Genomic DNA, 20,523 nt, shown 5'->3' on the forward strand with positions numbered 1-20,523 from the left:
TCCCCTGCAGTGCACCAGTACGTGGAGCCTCCTGCTTCACGAGGAACCTTGAAGATCCCCATCAAGTGCAGTGGAGTGGACCTTGGAATCATGCATTTTTCAGAGCAGGGGCTGGGAGCTGCTGAGAGCAAATGAATGGGCAAGGATGGAGACATATGGCTTGGAGCTCCGGGGCGTGGGGTGTAGGGCAGCGGAGCACAGTCGTAACAGGACTTATGATGAAATATCAAAGGGAGTGATGGCCTTGATCCTCACACCCTTGTTTTGACTAGCTACAATGTTGCGCAGGGCCTTGTTTTGTCTCGGACAGGGCCTCAGCCCTTCCCAGAGCTCTGCTCGCTCATAGCCGTCCTTTCAGCACTCTTGTCAAAAGAGCAGGCACTGTTTGCACTGTTGTCTCTGTTGTTATAACATTTAAATCCCTACAGTGGCTCTGACTCCCGGACAAGGTTTCAGAGTAGATGTGCAATAAAGCGAGAACTGTAACTGTTACATTACACTTAAACTGAGGTTTCATGCTAAAAGCAACATTTTAAAGCAACTCAGCCTGAAGGAAGGAACCACTGATGCTATGCCTACTTCATAGAGCTCACTATATATAGACATCTTGCAGACAGATGTGTCTGAGACCTATAATAAGTGTAATCAGTTCCCCATATGAATGGACCGGATCTTCTCCCACCACATCAAAACTGCAAACAAAATGTGTGCTGTGAGACTGAGAAAATTCTTTTGTATTTCCAAATGGGCTACACACAAATACATAGAAACTGCATACAACTGGAACAAGAATGCAGTTGTTGGGATGCAAAGGGCATGGATGATAAATTTCAGGTGAATGGTGACATTAAATCGGAAGAAAATAACCAAAAGCCATACACAAAACTCACAGCTGTAAATAATACATATAAAATGTATTCATTCTCAAGTAGACATTCCAAGTCACATGACTTCACAAGAATTCCCAAGTATTCTCAATCTCCCTCTCTGGTTCTTTTCTTAATAGCGGGCATTCTGTGCACACTATGTTCAACGGTTTCAGTTTTTCAGTGATCGGTTGGGGTCAGGCTTGTTCCCCCAGGGGCCACACTAGGGTCTGTGAGCCCCGGCAGAGATCAGCAGATTCCTGGTGCGGGAGAAGTCCAGTGTTTAAACAGCCATTTCCCATCTCTGAAAGAACATCCGCTGGGTGCCACGTTTCACGACAAGACCATTGTGTCTGGACTCGCACACAATACCGGGATGAGAGGCGGATCTACCGACACGTGTCAGTCCCCCTCTGCCAGTCTGCTAGTGAGGGCAGCAATGGGCCAGCCTCAACACCGACTGTATGTCCTAGCACAAATATCTCTATGCACTGCAATCAACAAATATGGCGCCCTCCCACTCCATGTATCTATGCACATCCTGTGCATCAGGTTCCTAGAGGACTGCCTGTGTGTGCTACTTTTCCATAATCAAGATACACTGGCTTAATTAGCCCAATCTGTTAATTAACCAGCATACATTTGCACCTCCAGATTTGAGTAAATACACTGTTGCATTTATGTATCTTGAGTACGAGGCACAACTGCATCTCTATGTAAAGTGTATCTTTAAAAGATAAATGAATAAAACTGGTTAAGTAACCAAAGCAATAATTATGAAATGGTATCCATGATGGGATGGGAAATGAATGCCAGAAAAAAAGAACAGTTTAATGGCAGAGCTAAAATAAGAACAGATCAAATTAATTGATCACAGGCCTTCTGTTTAGTTCAGCTTGGAGCCTTTACTCAAACCTCAAAATAAATACACAGAGAGCAAGCTTAGCTGAAATCAATGTTTAAATCACTAACTAAAATTAAATTTCACTGAAAGCTACAACCCATTATGAATTAAACAAAGCTGACCAAAGCAAGTTATCAAAAACCCACAGGCTTTTCCATCAGAACAAAATGCAGCTGCAGTCATCTCTCCATTATACCAACCTAAAGGTACACTAACTATTGGAAGTGTTTCTGTACCACATGTGGCATGAGAAACAACTTTGCCATGAAAATATCAGTACAAAGACTCTTACAGTCTGACTGACTGACCAAACAGAAAATACAGAGACAAATGGACAGAAGTTTTCTTAAAAAAGACACACAGTTGTGCAATGAGCTTGACAATGACAAGTAGCGACTTGTTAATTCTAATCCTAATCAATCCGCTTGGATAGTCCAGCTAATCACACAAAATGCTCACAGACCAACTGTCACTTTACTTAGATTTTTACATTATGAAGCAAAGGAAAAAAAAGTACTCTCTCCAAAATTTACCCCAGATTAGAAATCCATCACCATACCGAGAGCTGAACATTTCCAGCATTCCCCTACTTTAAAATAAAATGGAAATCCTGGTAATTGTGATGTTTTCCTCCATGGGTGCACGGACCACATGGAACTCCCGCGGTCGGGTTTTTTTCTTTTTTGCCTGTGCAGCCAGAGAAACGTACCTTTTCGAAAGAAAGGGTGGCCCACGAACTGTCTGACCACCAAGCGCTAGTGGAGTTAACTTTGGCTGTGCTTTTGGTGGGGCTCTTTTTGACACTGTCCCGCAGGTTAGTGAACTTCCCTCTGCTTTTTGAGGAGACGGGCAGGGTGCAGGAGCTGTAGTACCTGTGAGAGCTCTGGAGGGACTGGTGGCTTAGCTGCTGCTGCTGCTGCTGCCTTTGGAGCTGAGCGAACTGGGAGTGAGAGTGAGGGAGCCTCGGCTGAGTCCTGGGCTGGCTGGCGGTCTTGCCCGCGCTCCCCGGACAGCCCTCTGCAGCCCCGCAGCAGTACTCGTGGTTGTGGTAGTAAGTAGTCATTGCTGTACAGGTTTCCAGGCAGGAGAAAGACAGACGAGTCGGTCCTGTTCTAGATGTGTTTTTTTTTTTTTTTTTTTTTTTTATCCCGGTAAGAGATGAAACACACAAGAGATAAATCCAATCCTATCCTCTGGCTTCAGCCCCCTGCGCTCTCGCTGTCTGCGTTTTGCACGGGTTCTCTCACTCCCTCTCTGTCGCTCTCTCTGTCGCTCTCTCTCTCCGTCTCATCCCCCCCTTGCTCTCGCACCAATTAACAAGCTCCAATGGGCACTGCACATGACAGCACACTGTCTTTTCCAAGGAATAATCAATGCACTGCTCGGATTCTGATAAGAGGAGCCACACATAGAATAAAGACACACATTTTTAATTGCGCTGTGTGGGGATTCATGACAACAAATCAGATTTTGTTTTTTTTTTTTTTTTTCCTTTTTCTAAATACATTAATGCAGGGAATCAAGCGAATCAGGATCAGTGACTGAGCATCACAGAGGGATAAAAAGTAGAATGTGGAAGGCCTTACTCCAGGGGGTTTTGTGTGAGAGTCTCTGTGCTTCAGTTGCTCGCTGACACGTGAAGTCCATGTTGTGTCCCTTTAGGAGTGCTGACTGCCCTATGCTGTGGCTCATGTCACATCCACTCCACTAAAAGCCATTGGAGGGTTATATTAGCTTTACTGCCAGGTTGGGGATCCAACCTTATTATTAATGGTCATCAGATTTGTTGACAATGCTTGTGCAAAATGTGACTTCATAACATTGATTGTGTCTTCTTTAAGCATAGCATACAAATAGACAGCATGTGTATCAACAGAAAATGTACACCAAACAAAATAGCACCTGGGATCAAAACATGGGTAAAATGATCAATCAATAACCTTTTATTTGTTATAGTGACCTTTACAATCAAAATGTAGCCAGGTGCTTTAAAGTACACTATTCCAGAAGGGAGGGGGAAAAAACAAAAACAGGATAAACCTTGGTGAGACCAAAAAGAAATTATTCCCTGACCCCTTACAAAAGGCAAACAAGATAAGCTCTTATGTCAGAAATATGCAAGAAAAGTTATTTTGGCATTTATATATTATATCAATATATAAATTATATTTATATCAACAAACCTAAGTCCATATGTCAAATGTCTGTCACAGTCATTCTGCCATAAAAAATAAGACAGTATGGGGATTGAATTGAATGTACATATATTTATTCAGAGATGTTTTTCAAATGTACTATCTGTATGGCAAGTCCAGTTAGCCTGATACAGAGATATCAGTTCTGTACAAATACAGTTTGACTGGCTAACCAGCTTCCATTCAGCGTACACTGAAAAGGTCTACCTGTCTCACTTACAATTATGCTTCAGAGAAAGATCTTATATTTTCTATGTTCTGATTACATGTTACAACATGACACATCTTCAATGCCCATTTGATCAATGGCAATGAGATATGACTACGTGCGGTCAGATCATAATGCATTTTTCACCTGTCCATTACAAGACATTAACATAAAGCTGTATATAGAAAATGGAATATCTCCATGACTGGAAATGGACTTCAGACCATTTTTCATTGCATTGTTTAAATGTCAACTGTCATGCCAAACGAATCCAACACCAATCCCATTTGGATTTCCTGGACACTTGAAGGAACAGTTAGAGGGGCAGTGAGAGGTTCGGGTGGCAGAAGAGATCCCCCATTAATGCCATAAACAAAGGGAGTAACCCCGCTTTTGAGTTAGTATGGCTTAGATAGTCATGACTATATGAACTATTATGAACTTCATATTACGAAGAGATGAAAGGTAATTTTTCTGGCACACACTCTGCTATGCCCATGCATCCGGCTGAGGTTTGCGCACACCAGCATTTGAACTCCACAACACAAAGTCTTCGACCGCCACAAACAATGGAGGTTAGAGTTCGGAAAAGTGGTGCAGCTTCCTTCGCCAGCACCATTAACTGACCTCACATGCACATGCTGCAAAATGCCAGTCCTACCTGCAGTACTGCTCAACAATAAGTTATACACTGTATTTTAGCACAGACGTTCTTTATTGAAATAGAACAAAATAAAAAAAAAACTGAAAATTAGAAAATATGTCTTTGGTATTTTTATGCATTTTCTCAAACAGAACATTCTGTGTTATGTGTAAGTGTGAAGTACTCTAACCAAAACACATTCATATGAAAACTGTGATTACACACTACCTATGTCCCACTGCTAAATGTCCTTGCTGTTGTTTGGACATTTCCCATAATGTCTAATTAAACCGGCCAAGCCACAGGAAATTGCTATGTATTGACAAAGTGTTTTTTCATTATATAAATTAAAGGATCTTATTAATCTACGAACAAAGTGGGAACACATTCTGAATGAAAATTCGGTGTTCACCCCTCTGTGTCCTGTCCACTACCATCAGTACTGAGTAATGCTCTCTTTCTGCAGCTCAAACAGAGCTAATGCTGTGGGCCACTGCACCCTTTCTTTGTGGACCACACAAAGGAGCGTAGGAACACAAAGTCTACAAAGAGGACGACTCAAAAAAAATCCAAATTAAAAGCAACTGTCCGTTTGATAGAGGAATTAATAGCCCTTAAAGCACCAGCTGAACAGGACCCCCTCAAAACAAAGATATGCTCGAACAAAAACCCTGAACAGAAAACCAAACACAGGACAAATGTAATTTAAGAAATTACGACAGACAGTGATTCTACATCAAGCCTAATAACAAATTTAATCCTATTGTTCCTGCAATGCATTTTCAATCAGACATCCATGTTATATGAATCACAATGGGTTTCAGGCTAGGTGGTTTTAAATGACTTATAAGAGCTGTCAGTTTATCAATGAAAGCTTATCAATGAAAGCTTCTGTTATACTGCAGGTGGCTGCATAAACAGACAAGGGCTAGAGGAATACTCCACAGACAGCACCGGCTTATGCTGGTGAAAAGCTTGAATGATTTAAGGCCATCTATGTCAGGCCAAATTTTAACATTTTGCTTTATGAAATATGCTGGATGCAGTCATGTTCTGGTGCAAACATGACTGATCATTTCTAGGGGGTCGACCGATTATCGGCCTAGCTAATTATCGGATCCGATATTCAGCATTTTTACGATTATCGGAATTGTTTTTTTTTTTTTTTTTTATCCGATTGGCAATAAAATAAATTTATTTAAAAATGCGCTACTCTGGCTTTGATGCAGCCGCCTCTCTCTGTCTGTAGTCACCACTCTGTGGTCTCGAAAAATGTCCTGCCCACAGCACTATCTGATTGGTTATATGTTACGAGTAATAGCCTATCAACACTGAAGGCTACTGTGCCACAGACGGGCACAGAGGAACACATTTGCAGACTGGAGCAGCTCCGGTGAGCGAGCAGAGCTGTGTTTTGAGGCATCAGACATTGCCAAAGTTGCAATAAACATCACAATCCTTTACGCTGAAGTTGCAAAAACACCACAATCTTATGTTCTATTTCTATGATGACAAGCATGCCCAGTTTCAGTTACACTGAAAATGCCAGAATAATGTACTTTGCTGCAGTGACATACAGTCAACTATAACAAGATAATAGAGTCTATGTATGTAGCTATAGCTATACGTTTGTGCCAGTGCAACTGGAACTTATTTTAGCTACCATATTGTGAACGTAACATTACTCACCCGTATGAGTTGGTGTTTTTACATGTTATAGGTAGCCAATGGTCATAATAACGTAAGCTACTATTGAGTCTCTCCAGGGAGCTGTTTTGTTTATTTATTTATTGATTAAAATTTTCAGTTAAGTTTATAAGAAATGCTGCTGGGAGCTCCCTGCAATTTTTACTTTAAGATAATGTTGAAAAGTTATTTTAACTAAACATATGCTTAAAGGCATTTCAACTAAATTTTGTGTTAGAGTTTGAGTTATTCTAAAATTTGACACCAAGATTTTCATTTTTGCTGAAAATGGTACATCAGTTCCAAATATCGGCTATCGGTCTCCTTGATTACTAATAATCGGTATTGGTCTCGGCCCTGGTAAAAAAAAAAAACCATATCGGTCGACCCCTAATTATTTCTGTAAATTATGGATGGGAAGTTTGAGTAAAAGGATGGATAGCCCTGATGGAAACTGACAAGACAACTATAGGAGCTAAATTAAATGAAGGCATAAGCAATTCTGTACAGAACACCTAGGTGTATTGATTGTAGTAAGCAGACTGAGCAGGTATGGTTTGAAAACAACCATACTAAGGTTTGAATACATTTACATGTCCTTCTCCAGCACTGTGGCTGGACTGTGTATATGGTGTCATTTTTAAAGTGCCATGCCTGTAAAGGAGCATGTTCACATTTAAACCAGAGAAATGTGGTATACAAAACCTCATCAACAGGCACAGGTTTGCAACTGATGCCAGTGGAGGGTGTCCGTGATGGAAACTCTAAACCACAATACAAATATCTGTATGAGATAATAACTGGTAAACAGTAACACAATAAACTGCTGCGACAAACAAGCAATTACGCTTTTACTGGCTGGGCTACAACCCTGGAAACAAAGTGCATGCATGAAAAAACACCTCATTTCATATAAGACAGAGGTAGATTTGTCACGTGTTGAGTGACAGAGGTGCAATTGGACAGCCCCATCGTTCCCTATTCACTGCAGCTCTGTTTTGGCCATTCAGCAGCTCTCACTACACTAATGAACGAGAAATATTACCGTGCACAAAATAAAGCTGGGATATTTAATCTGACTGAGTGAAAACGCAGCCTTACGCTAAACTGACAGATGACCCAAATTTCACTGGAACTGTTATTGGACTCTCATGCTCTCATACTGTATTTTAATCAGATGGAAAAATGACAGACACCCAATATTTTTTATAATTTATACCTGCAGAGACAGGAGCATATGACATGGATGTCTAAAACGTGAGCTGACAGCTTGTTACCAGGTAGGACAGGGTGGTGACATTAATATCTTCATTTCAGAGTGCTGTTAAAAAGCACAGTGCATTCCCCTCCTGTCTCTTCCTCCTGCTCCCTCCCTCAAAGCACACACAGTGTTGAGCTGGCTGTGCTGTAGTGCAATGTAGCCTCAAGCTACACTTAGGAAGAAAGCCGTTTCTGGCTTGTATTTCTCCCTGAATAAGCTAATCAATAAAGAGTGGGCTGTACAGACTTGTTGAAAAGGCTTAGTGGTTTTTGCACAGGATTAAAACTCCAAAACCGATTATAAGATAAAAGATTTTTGTGGCAGTAAAGACAATACCAGGAAAATGCAAAATTGTATGGGTGCAATTGGATTTATGGCTACCATATGTGTATAGCATTAACAATAAAATGACAAAGACAGTATTTTAATGTATTGCCAAAATCCACATATTGTATCCACATCTGTATTCCTTGAAGAAAACCAAACGTAATTAAATCTGAATCATATCTAATCTTCCAATACTCTTTTAAACAAGGCATGCGTTAGTGCAAGTAGATTTCCTCATATCATTTTCAGGGGACATATACGATCAGGACTACATCCAAGTTGTTTCAGGAATACTACCTTGGTGGAAAGTTAAAACATCACTACATTTAATGTTAAGCATTCATCACAACAGTATATACCATATTCCAATATTCTGGAAATCAGAGCAGAGATATAGATGAATTGCTCTCTTTGGGCACTGTATACCACCACTGCCATCTACAGGCTGCTTGGGTAAACAGTGGTTTTGAGTGGTATGCGGGACTCATCTCTCTTCCTTAACTAATGCATACATAGATGCATGTTCTCTCTGACTATCCCTCCAAAAAATACATTCATCAGCCATTACAAATCATCCCCTACTACCTGCTGTGGATTATAATATGTATGAAACTGTTTCAGATGGGATGCCTTTTGAACCCAGCTCTGTGAGCAATCCCTGTCTTTGGATATCACTCTGTGATGTGATTTAGACTTACTGCTGACCTCCACAGGGGCACCTGAGGCAGGAGACGGGATGAACATAATAACTTTTATTAAACAAATTGGATAAATTAGCACACTCATTTGCATTTTTGTGCAATCTGAATAACCTCTCCTGAAAACTTGGAAGCTGCTTCTTATATTGTTTTTATTCTGACAACTTATGAAAGCATCACAGAGAGCATTTTGAAATGATTTAGACACTCCACTGCGGTGTCCTGTACAAGGTACAGCAGCTGATGCCATAAAATTACTGCTACATAGGAGGCATACCATTCTGCTCCTCAGAATTTCTAGTCTACAGTCATTCATTTTTCCCCAAGATATTTCTGGCATGATTTAGAATACCAGGCCTGTTATGGAATTCTTACAGTGCAGAGGTGAATAATCCCAACAAAGCTCACTGTCCCTGAACAAACAGCAAAGAAGAGATGATGGACAAGCCTGAGTAATGTGGCCAATAAGACGAAAGGATGTTCTGCACAGGAGATGATGAATGTGGCCTGCAGAGTAATGATGCCGGCATGGGTAGCTGTTCCTGATGTACAGGTAACCACTCACTTTGTCAGGTTTATTGTCCATACCGAGAGAGAACAGTGCACACTCTTGCCGTGATGAGCACAGCGGGCCGAGGCTTCGTCCCACACAAGCCCACAGCTTCCCCCAGCCCCTCCCCCTCAGCAGAACGTGTGATGCAACACTACAGACCTTTTGCCAAAGAAGAAATTTTAATCCGCTATGACCTTGCAGTGGCCAGGAGTGCAATAAATTACACAATATACAGCATTTTCTTTTGTCTGTGGCCAGGAAATGCAGTGGACCCACAAGGAGAAAGACAATGGTGGCAATCGGCTTGGTAATGAAGCCCACTGATCAGTTGACTGCCTCGCCTGCTCCACTCAGCCGTGAACGCTGCACATTCAATCCTCCCTTCGTGCGAGTGCCACCTTCCCAAGAAACACCGAGACCCACGTATAAGGAAAAATAAATAAACAAAGCAAATCACGTGACCAAACTGCCTTGCTTGACTATCACCACGGCAACACTATGGCAACCGCTGAAGCTGCAGTAAGCGGCCTCTCCGCATGACAACACAAGGTTATACTCTGTCTCCAGGCAATTACAGCTCACCCAGCATCATAGCTGCAGCCACAGGAATTAGGGACCATTTCCCATCTCAGTAACTTCTGGGTGGCTGACAGTGTGCTGCTCCACCCAGGGGATGGTACATTTGGGCCTCTGCTATTTGCTAATTAGATTCTTTGATGGTGCAAAAGGCCGAAAAAGGCCCCTGCCCCACAAAATCACCCACTAGAGGGCATCTGCAACATACTGGTATCCCAATAAGTGGCAACAAAATTAAAGGGTTTAACAGCAGAGCTAACAAATGCCCCACCTCAACCAGTGCTTGTCACTCACTCACTCACTCACTCACAGCTGTACAACTGAAACTACTTCACTCTCTGGTGCAATATTAGTTTATGCTATGTCCGAGTGTAAACCATAGTCAGTTTGGAACCAGACAGACATCACCTGTGGTGAGGCCCAACAAGTAATGATCCAGCCGTGGTGGTGCTGGTGAGTTTATTTTTACATAGGGAGAAATGACCTCAACCTTCGTAAAATGTAGGTGTGGTAAGGGTACCACTTAGGCTGTACAGCACATCAGTGTGTTCTTATGCATTAGTAACAATCCCGGTGAAACGGCCATCCAGCTTCCATTGTTCCACAGAGAGCTGCACCTTCACCTTACCAAAATGTCCACAAGCTCATTTTAACATGAACATGAACATCACCTCTACGTGACCTTCAGTCTGTAAAAAACTGACAATCTTCCAGCATTGTGCCAAGGAGAGGAAAGGGCTGCGATTAGAGTCCCTCAGGTCCATGGGGAGTAGAGCTGAAGCCAAGCTCTCAGTGAAAGTGCTGGGGGAACTGGATATCTCCATCACCCATAATAGCATGCCTATCTGCACAGTGCGTGCTTACAGATTAGGTGGTGGTATCGGAGTGGACACCTTGGATTCCTATGATGAGTATGAAGCTATAAGCCTTCAGGAAAACTAACAGCTTTCGCAGCAGAGCCCAGACAGCCAATCCCAATCTGCCAGTGAGGAAACAGCGGAAAGGTACCGCCTGGGTCCAAATCAGGGACATTCTCAGTGGATTAATTTGGTTAATGATGCGTTTCTGCCACAAATGCTGAACAACACACACTCTAACTAATAAACAAATGAAAAACTTCCCCAAAGCCAAAGTTTTCTGCAGTAATAATCATCAATCAATGACCACAAGTTAGCCCATACAAAATATATTGAGAATATAGTTTAGACCAGCGTTTCCCAAACCTCTCCTGGAGGACGCCTAGTCCTGCATGTTTTAGATCTCTCCCTGCTCCAACACAGCTGATTCAAATGCTAAACTCGTTATGAACTCCTGAAGCTGCTTAATAACAAACTGATCAGTTGAATCAGCTGTGTTGGAGCAGGGAGAGATCTAAAACATGCAGGACAAGGGGTCCTCCAGGAGAGGTTTGGGAAACGCTGTTTTAGACATATTTTTCAGCCCAATCAATATATTTGAAATGTGTTGTTTGGAATAATTTAATGTATTTCTGATTTGAATTAATATATTTTAATTGTATTTGTAATATATTCTTGGGCTGAAGGACAATATGTTACAATATATTTAATTTTCTTATGGAAGAGAAGGAATACTGTTACTCTAGTAGTTGAACGCCAAAGAGGTGAATGTCCGCTGCAGTCCTTGTCCTGTTTTGATGCCTTACAGAATATACATGATGGAATATACAGCTTACATCATCAGTTTACATACCATAGGATCACACCCTGCTGCATTCCTGCCAAAACTGCTTCATTTCCCCATACACCCAGGGACTTGAGTTGATGTGGACAGGTGCAATCAACTATATTTGCTTTCTAGAAATCATGTTTTATGCAATTACTCGTTAGTTAAGTTTAAACAAATCTAATGTCAGTTAGCGGTGAAATAAATGTCAACCTGAGGCAGCTGAAGATCACAGCATGAACTATGTCTCTCTCATCTTCCACACTCTTGTCTGTACAAAACAGAATGTTGGCTGACTAACAATTCCAATTTTGCAAGTGTAGGCACAGTTTTCTAGAGCTGTTGTAAATACAGTGAGAGAGAATTCTCTGACATCCTCCTACGGACTGTTCTTTATTTAGTAATTTGGAAAGACACAGAGCACTGTGCTGTCACGAACAATACCTGTAGCTACATCTTAAGACTGAACTACTGCATGTGAGTACAAAGTTCACCTGGGAGTGAAGTAAAGCTTCAACTGCATAATTCTTTATAGAGACTGATAGTTTATAAACAGCATTACTTATGCAAGAACAGTTTTTAACAGGCAGTGTAAAACATGCTAATCAGTGGAATTATCAATGATATCGAAGTGATTCATTCAGCATGGAATCTGGGGGGCAGCGGAAGTTGTTTTGGTTGGGAATGATATGAAGTGAAGAAAACAAAATGATCAATTCAGATGATTTTACTTCTCTCTGTACATTAACAGTGCTCATGTTCTAAACTCAGAGTACAGAGAACCATTTGGCACATTACATTCAAAGCAAATGAAACAATATGCTATTTCTGTTGCCTGGTGCCCAAAATGTGGCAACAAAGCTGGCAAGAGATTATGATGATCATGACTGGCATAAACTTTTCTTTATCACAAATGAAAAGAAAATATATTAATTATAGCAGTGTGAATATGTTCTGAAGAGAGGGCAAATTCAATGAGGCTAGCCCCTAAAAGCAGAAACATCTCTGAACAAACCTCAGAGCCACACTTCAGGAGTCCAAGTCTAAGTCTCCTTATGTGAAGTTCCAGACTATGAAAATAGATAATTATCAAACACAAATCAGACTCCCAGATTTGCCATGCCCGTCTCAGAATGGTTTTATCCGTCAACCTTTTGTCTAACGGATTTCCGACGCACCGCTGTTTTTGGGAGAGAACATCATCTACCTAGGGTGTCATCCATTAAGCATGTGGGATTAAAACAATCAATCTTGGTCTCCTCTTTCCTTCAGTATTTTCTTTTTTTAATGAAGATTTCTGATCAGCTGCAGTTCAGTTTGCATTTGTAAATGAGATCCATCCCAAGGGTTCCTGAGCTCATAAATTATTCCAGATTCAAATTATTCCAGACTCAAGGAGTGCATTCTTTTAGTGCCGCTTCCCATTACACTATTCGTCACTTCAAATATGCCATAAATCTCCAAAGGTGAAGGATTTACATCACCCAACTTCACTCCTCTGAAGTAACACCACAGGAGAGGCTGACATGGGAGGAAGACGGACTCTACAATTAACAAACCCATTTTTGCTGTGTTTATCAGTATAAATCAGTATAAATGCTCTAAGAACCAGTATCCTCATGTAAAGGACAAAATAACTATATACTGGTCTGTTTGGGATTGAAACCCATCGCTATTCAGTAATGGGAAAATCAAAGGCTGCTTACCTCCTAAATATGTTTTAGTTCCAGGAAAAACAAAAAATACATTAACTAAGATGCATTCTTACTCTGGATCTCTAGCTGATCCAAATGGTGTGTTGCATTATCATTTTGAGTTTACTGTGAGATATTGTGTATGCTTCGAGTAAAACACTCAGCTACTCAATTTTACTTGTGGTGCTTTCTTATATGCCCTTATTCACTGGCAGCTAGATCCTGCTCAAGCATTTAGCAGCATATATGTCCATATTCCCTGGAACGTATGTCCTACTCTGGCACATAGTAGTAATTCCAATGATGTTTACAGACATCACCTGACCCCATCATAAAGAGCCTTAAGACTGACTTTACAGGCAGTATTATAGTGGTACTGGAATGGTATAGGCTCTTTATATGAGTTATTATATAAGGACATCATTGATGACCAGTCTGGAAGGCAGACCAAGTCTGATTTGCCTGACCAGGCTTACTCACCGCATTTGGATTTCTTATGATAGGCTGCGATTGTTCTTTTAGGCCTGAATTTCAGTCATGCTCTCTTGCTGAGGGGCCATTAGCCGCTTTTATCAATATAAATGAGTTGGCGATTTCTCTGGGTAGGCCTCGCAAAGCAGCCACGACAGGCAATTAATGAGAAAACGTCTAACCACTGCAAAAGGAAGATGGAAATGGCCAATCAAGACTCTCAAATTGAATGAAAGGACATGGCAACAGACCTGTGAAGGACTGTGTGCGCTGGATTTCTCCTGGCTATAACGTGATGCTTCTGCAGTGACAGGGCACCCTATTAAAGCCATGCAGCTTTAAATGCCCTCCATTAACAGGATGAAGAAGACATCCAAGTTTTTGGGATTTGCAGCATTTAATGCTCCAAATCCTGATTTTGCAGTTTTTAATATCAACCTTCATTTACATACAGTAAACGTAGCATAATGCTCTGAATTTTAAACAACCAGAGATTTTTTCCCCCTTCCCACTGCTGGTGCCTTGTTAATACCCAACACACAGAGGATAGAGTTTACCCTGTGCTCCTGACTGTATGGGCCAGTTTATTGTTATGAAAGGGCTTATGAAAAAAGGATGAGGTTTCAGTGCCCTGTCCTAGGCCGATGCTGGCCAGGTGAATAAAGGACAGCATTCAAACTCTTTGTTGAAACATCAGCTCTCCATCTTTCCTTTCAGGATGCAACCCTGGCTGACGCAGTTCAGACTCTGACCTGCGTTATAGCTGACCCTGTCTCTGAAGGTCAGAACCCCTAAAGTCCATGAACATGTTCTGCTTACTGCAGTTTTCATGGGGTATAATTGCCCCAAAGCCAACATCCCCAGGGAGTGAATGATGACAGCACTCCACTAGCTTCTTAGCTGCCTTATCTATTATGAAGCACTGCAAGTGAGGGGCCATTATTCATTCCGTAAGTGCTTCTCACAACACCGTGGAAAATCAACTTATAAAATCCAATATGATTACCTGCCGTTACTATTGTTATATCAGACTTCGGAATGGTAGCGAAAACATTCAGCACTAACAAGGAACATCACAGTTCATTAAAATAAATGGAATTCATGTTGATTAACCGCACATTCATGGAGCACACGGAAATACATTTTGACAATTTCTCCCTAGAAAAATGATGGTTAAATGTCACTATTCCTCTGTTGCTGTGATATCTCAACATGTACGCTGATTATGTTTTTATCAAATCCACTGGTAACCAATGCATATTTCTCACAACAAGTTCCACTGTGAAGGGAAAATCCACTATATTGTCAGCGGTGGGGGACAGATGATGAACCCAGATTGTAACTTAATAAGGCGGACTGTTAGCTGTTAGGGGGAATAAACATTGCAACATTTTTTTCCTCTTTAATTAAACATACCCTTTTCTATTCTCTTACACGACCTTACCACTTCAATGTCTACAACTGTCTTAATATAAGATGTGCTTGCTGTGATTAGCAAGTTAGCATGTTAATGTTCAGCAGTTCCCACTGTTGTAACTATTTCATCTGGCTAACTTAATGTTATTAGCTAGCAGTTTGATGGCAAGCTAACTAGTTGCATACTACTATGAAAATGAAAGTGTCAAATTACATTTGTAAATGGGATTGTTTTTATTGGTTTTGTTTCACATAATAATCAATGCAGTGTTGGTTTGTTTTTTTAGTTCATACTTTAACATTGAGCACAGATAAAACAATATTTTGCATATGGTATGGTTACTAACACAATTAAAGAGAGAATGATTTCCACAGAAGTTAATTTAAAACAACTGTTTGTGAAAAGGATCACAATGTGCTAAATATTCTACTACAGTTTTTTAATTAAATTAAGTCAGAACTTGCTAACAAGTAAAGATGCTAGCTCCACCACAAATTAGATCACATTCCAAAACATACATCAATGGTATAATGAAAACTATCACAAAAAAAGCACACCAAAATCCCAATTATTTATTACCCAAATAACAACACTCTTAGACTGCAACATCTCCATTCCACCACTCATAAGCTAATTTGGAAATATAAAAGTCAGGAATCATCCATCTTTAAGGAGACACATCTCTCCCAGCATGAACCAAAGTGACACATTCAAATATTACAGTAATGTTTGTAAAGCCTCACATGGATCAATAAATAAATGGGGGTTTGGAAAAAGGTGCCTCAGGATTAAGGTCATTCTAAATTCTACAAGCAATTCCAAATGGATCCAAGACAAGACACCATGGGTGCTTGATATATTGACTAAAAATATTGCCTGCGCAACGTCTCATCAGTCACCTTCCATCAATATATAATGAAAAAAATTTGGCACAAGTGAAATTGGAGCAGTAGCTGTGGCCTAAGCAAATGTGGAGAAGGCCATTAACAGCTAACAAAAGGGCGTATATGTTTACACTTCACCGACCCCAGTACCTGCAGTTTCAGTTAGCAGATAAGTGTATGCACTAAAGGCATGCTTGGGAGAAGGCGCAGGGGGTTTAGTTATGTTTCAGCCAGGATTAGGATAAGTGAGAGCATTCTAGTCTATTGTGGGCGTTGGACAAATAATATTCCACTACCATGTTAGGAAAAGGAGGTGAGCAAAGAGGTTGGCCAACTCCTCTTAGCACACTGGTGGGACTATATTACATAATGCTTAAACACTGTGAACATTTATAAGTTTCTGGGTTTAAGTAATGCAAGATTCTTATATATGACAGCTGTTTTTTCTGTATTCCTCCATTTTAGAAGTAGTAATTTCCTACGAGGGCAGAGAGGATATGGTTTAGAAAAATGGAAGCAGAGCCTTGCACTTATCTAATAAACACCAGGGGAGGTTAAGCTTTGGAGGGTATAATTTACAGTTTTAATATGATTATTTTAACTACGGTTCACAGAGTACTTCCACAACTAAAGGTGAGAGCCCTTAAATCTGTGATGGCGCACATCTTTTACTTAAAAAATTAGCAGCACTTTAGATTAAAGCATTCGTTTTGCACAGTACTGAATCACATACAACATCACATACTGCATCAGTGAGGTAGCACAAGCCCAGTCAACACAACTAACCAACTCAGAAACTGATGAAACACATAACCTATAGTGTATCTCTAGAGCCACGTCTGGACAGCAAGAGACACAATCAGCATGGTCAAAAATGTTGAGGTAGTCTACCAGAAACTCGTAACAACTCCTTATTGGAGTCTAAGGGAAGACATCTCACTCACTCACACTCACACACACACAGATGCAGCGGAGCGGACAAGCATGTCTCCACCCAGCAGCAGGTGACTGTGGAGCGCAGGGCAGTTTACCTGGCCGGCCCAAGCCGTGATGCAGTCGGTGAAGGCATTGCGACGGGTGAAGAAGGCCAGGAGCTGCTGCCAGCGCGAGGGCGGGGAGGGCAGCTCCTCGGAGGAGCTCCGCTTGGCCCACTGCTTCTGCTTGGGCCCGGCCGAGCCGTGGCTGGCGTTGCCCCGGCTGCCACGGGGGTACAGGGTGTTGTTGCCGAAGATGTAGTTCATCTCTGGGCTAGCGAGGGGCGGCGTGCTCTCCTTGGGGCTGCGACTGTGCTACAACATCTGCCAAGCAGCGAGGCGGCTGGGTGGACAGCCGGGGGGGGCGGGGGAAAGGGGGTGGCTCCCGGGTAGGGTTACTGCATCCTCTCCCGAATTTCACAACTCCAGAGACCGAATGTAGCTTCCAAAGCCCGAGGGGGAAATCCATCCAGCTAGGGGAGCACGGCTGTCCCTTCTTCCTCAGTGAGGGCAGTGACTTAGCCACACCGTTGTAGTCGACTGCTCTGTGGAAAGTTTGAACGCGACTGACCGGTCTCCCCAATATCTCTCAGCAACCTTCCTCCCCGTCCAGGTCTCCTGCCTACCAGAGCCCTGTGAGGGCACCCACAACAGCTTCTTTTGTCCACGAGGAAAAAAAAACCTAAGGGCTTGGGAGACAGGATGTGAAGTCAATTGTCTGGTAGGATGCTGCAGGCATCGAGCTAGTGAGATCTCTGGGGCTTCCTGATCTAAATGGACCTAGAGAACTGCGATGCATGTTCCAGGTTTCAATCACTGCCCCCTTCTTAAAAGCGGAAAAAAGATCGCTGCACACATTAAATATAAATGGTGGGATCAAACACCGAGGCACTCTGTTGAGACTGATGGGTGCTGTGGCTTAGCTCCACCACCCCATCATCCTCCTCTCACATCCTCTGAAAAGTGTTTAATGTTATTGCGAGTCATTAGGACCGTGCAGGCCACAAGGAAGCTTTTACAAAGCCATTGATTTTCCTTCTCTTCGCGTATTGTCCAGGCAGAAACCTTAGCCTTGTTTTAGGAGATAAGATTACAGACACTGTTTATGCCCTGTGACCCTCACAATTACACAACTCCGAAACTTAATCCCAGGAAACGTGCTCATGAATCCGTCTGCGGAAGACAGCGGGGAAGAAAAGAGAAAATAAAAAAACAAGTGGCAAGAAAAGGAACAGTCGTGTCGCCTCCCGCGATTCAAAGGAAAGAGAAATCCAGGTACAGTAGATATTCTCCAGGTAAAACATGATCCCATCTTGGCTGGGTGTTCTAGCAGCCATGCATCTGCTTTCAGGCACTGCAGTGCTTCGATCTCCCACACACAGCCGATCCAGAACGGAAAACAACAGGCTGTGCCATGTGAGGTACAAAAAAAAAAGAGAGAGAGAGAGAGAAAGGGAATATAAAAATATCTACCCACTCATGTAAATGACAGTAGTGTGTCGTTAGCTTCTTCTGTAGTAATCTTCAGAATCTGCGCGCTCTGAAATGCTGAAGATGCGCCTTCCCTGATGAAAGACACCCATAGGTGTGCCACAGGTGTCAAATGAGGTAGCAGGCATTGTCACAGCTTGTGCTTCTGTTCCCCCAGGACCGAATCCATGGCAACTGCTTTCACATCAAATAAAGCGAGAAAGAATCCCTACCAAGCTCCTGCCCTGTCTTTCTCTCCTCAGTCTAAATATACTCTCCAGGCTTGAATAAAAATAGGGATGCTTCTGCCTCAGTCACATCCTTGTATTTTTAATCTATTGTTAAGCCACCTGAAATATACGAGGGGTCCTGAGGTCAATGAGGAGATAAGAAAAGGTATGTTTATAGAATAGCAAATGTTTCATCACAATATTGTGAAAGTATGGTTACAGAATAATTATGTATGCACCTGAAACGCCAATCATGCTCTGATATACACCATAAACTAACAATGCTTTTGTGAATCCTAAATTCAAGAAACACTAGAATGTATATGCAAACCGATTTATACACTGATTAAAACTGTGTGATTATTGTTAATCACAGATTAATATATCTCTACGCTTTTCCTCCTATGCATTCTGGTACATCATACAACCAGAAATTGGGAACCAGAAAGTGTGGTTCACAAAATGGCATGAAATAAATATGACTGAATTGTGGTTGATATGAATCTATAAACAGAATGACCAGGATGACTTAATGCAGAGCAAAAGTCAAAAATACAGCAAAGACCCAGGTAGCTGAAATGACTAGGAACGAACCACAACCTTTGTTCTACAGTGGAAAGCCCTTGTGATTTCCTTTCCATTGGAGAGTGTGCTCAAATTCACATCTGCTTTCAGCATTAACTGTGCTGTCACATTTCCAGCTAAGGAGACTGAAACACGGCAGTGGTCTCTGATGAACCCAGAGTGTGTCAGCCATAATGTGTCCGCACACAGAAGACAACAAGTCTTGGTTCAACGCTTCGGTAAAAGAATCCTGCCTTCAAAACTCATATTTGACCTTATAAATATTGGAGGGCATCAATAATGCAAGCCCAATTAAATACAAAAACATACGGTATGTATATTTAATGACCAGGCTGCTGTGGTCTTGACAGTGTCACGAACAGATTAAAAGTCACCTCAGTTGTGGGCCTCTGTAACCATTATGCAGACTCTGCTCCGCAATGAGCCCAGGCTCCCCCTGCGAAGTGGAGGAATGGCACCCGAGTGCAGTGTGCAGTGCTGACTGAACACCTCGCCTCAGGCTGCAGGTTGAAGAATGGCCCCCTCACACATTTGGGTGCCAAGCATTTTAGTGCCAAGCATTTATCAACAAGCTGACCAAGGGCCATCCATTATCTCATCTTACATTTTACACATTATCCATACACAGCTGGATATTTGCAAAAGAAATTCAGGGTAAGCATCTTGCCCCCAGATACAATAGCAGTGCCCCAACATGGAATCAAACCTGCAACCTGCTTTAAGCCCAGCTTACATCTACCTTCTGTGTGTTCAGCATGTTCAATCAAATGCTTCTCCAATTCTTAGCGGCCTTTATAAAGAATCTGAAATTCATTTCAAACTCACATTTTTCAGTGCAGAGCTCCATGTGTTCTTTTAATTGAAAGACACGTCTTGCTTTTCCTTTCCATAAACGGCAGTTAAAGGTACATTCAGGGCTCTTCATCCAACACCACAGCTCAATCCCATTTTTTACAAGGTTCCTAATTCTCTGCAATATCTGCCAAAAAAAGTGTAGTCCAGTGCTATCCCTTGCTAGTACGGTGATCTCCAAACAAATCCCTTTACTCTGGTGGAGAAAATCTGGATTCAGGAACATTTCTGAGGCATTTGTTAGAGGATCATCAGAAATCTTAGAAATGTGTAGCACTTATGTGTAGCACAAATAAGAATTTGAGGGGAAACAACAGAATAAGACAAACATTTGAGGGGAACAGTG

The 20,523-nt window shown here is 41.8% G+C and overlaps 1 protein-coding gene across 16 annotated transcripts in view; it reads right to left on the reverse strand.

Moving 5' to 3' along the window:
* Positions 1–20,523, reverse strand: part of dlg1 (discs, large homolog 1 (Drosophila)) — a 170,112-nt gene that overhangs the window by 60,019 nt on the left and 89,570 nt on the right. The window contains exon 1 of one of the 16 annotated variants that reach the window (XM_036517291.1): positions 2,480–3,678. The exons of the other annotated variants lie outside the window; for them this stretch is intronic. Within the exon in view, the coding sequence (XP_036373184.1) occupies positions 2,480–2,833 (354 nt within the window). The 5' untranslated portion in view covers positions 2,834–3,678. Of the gene's footprint in view, positions 1–2,479; positions 3,679–20,523 lie in introns of those variants that run through there. 16 annotated transcript variants of the gene reach the window in all.

Source organism: Megalops cyprinoides, chromosome 2 (assembly GCF_013368585.1).
Source record: "Megalops cyprinoides isolate fMegCyp1 chromosome 2, fMegCyp1.pri, whole genome shotgun sequence".
NCBI classification, from domain to species: domain Eukaryota; kingdom Metazoa; phylum Chordata; class Actinopteri; order Elopiformes; family Megalopidae; genus Megalops; species Megalops cyprinoides.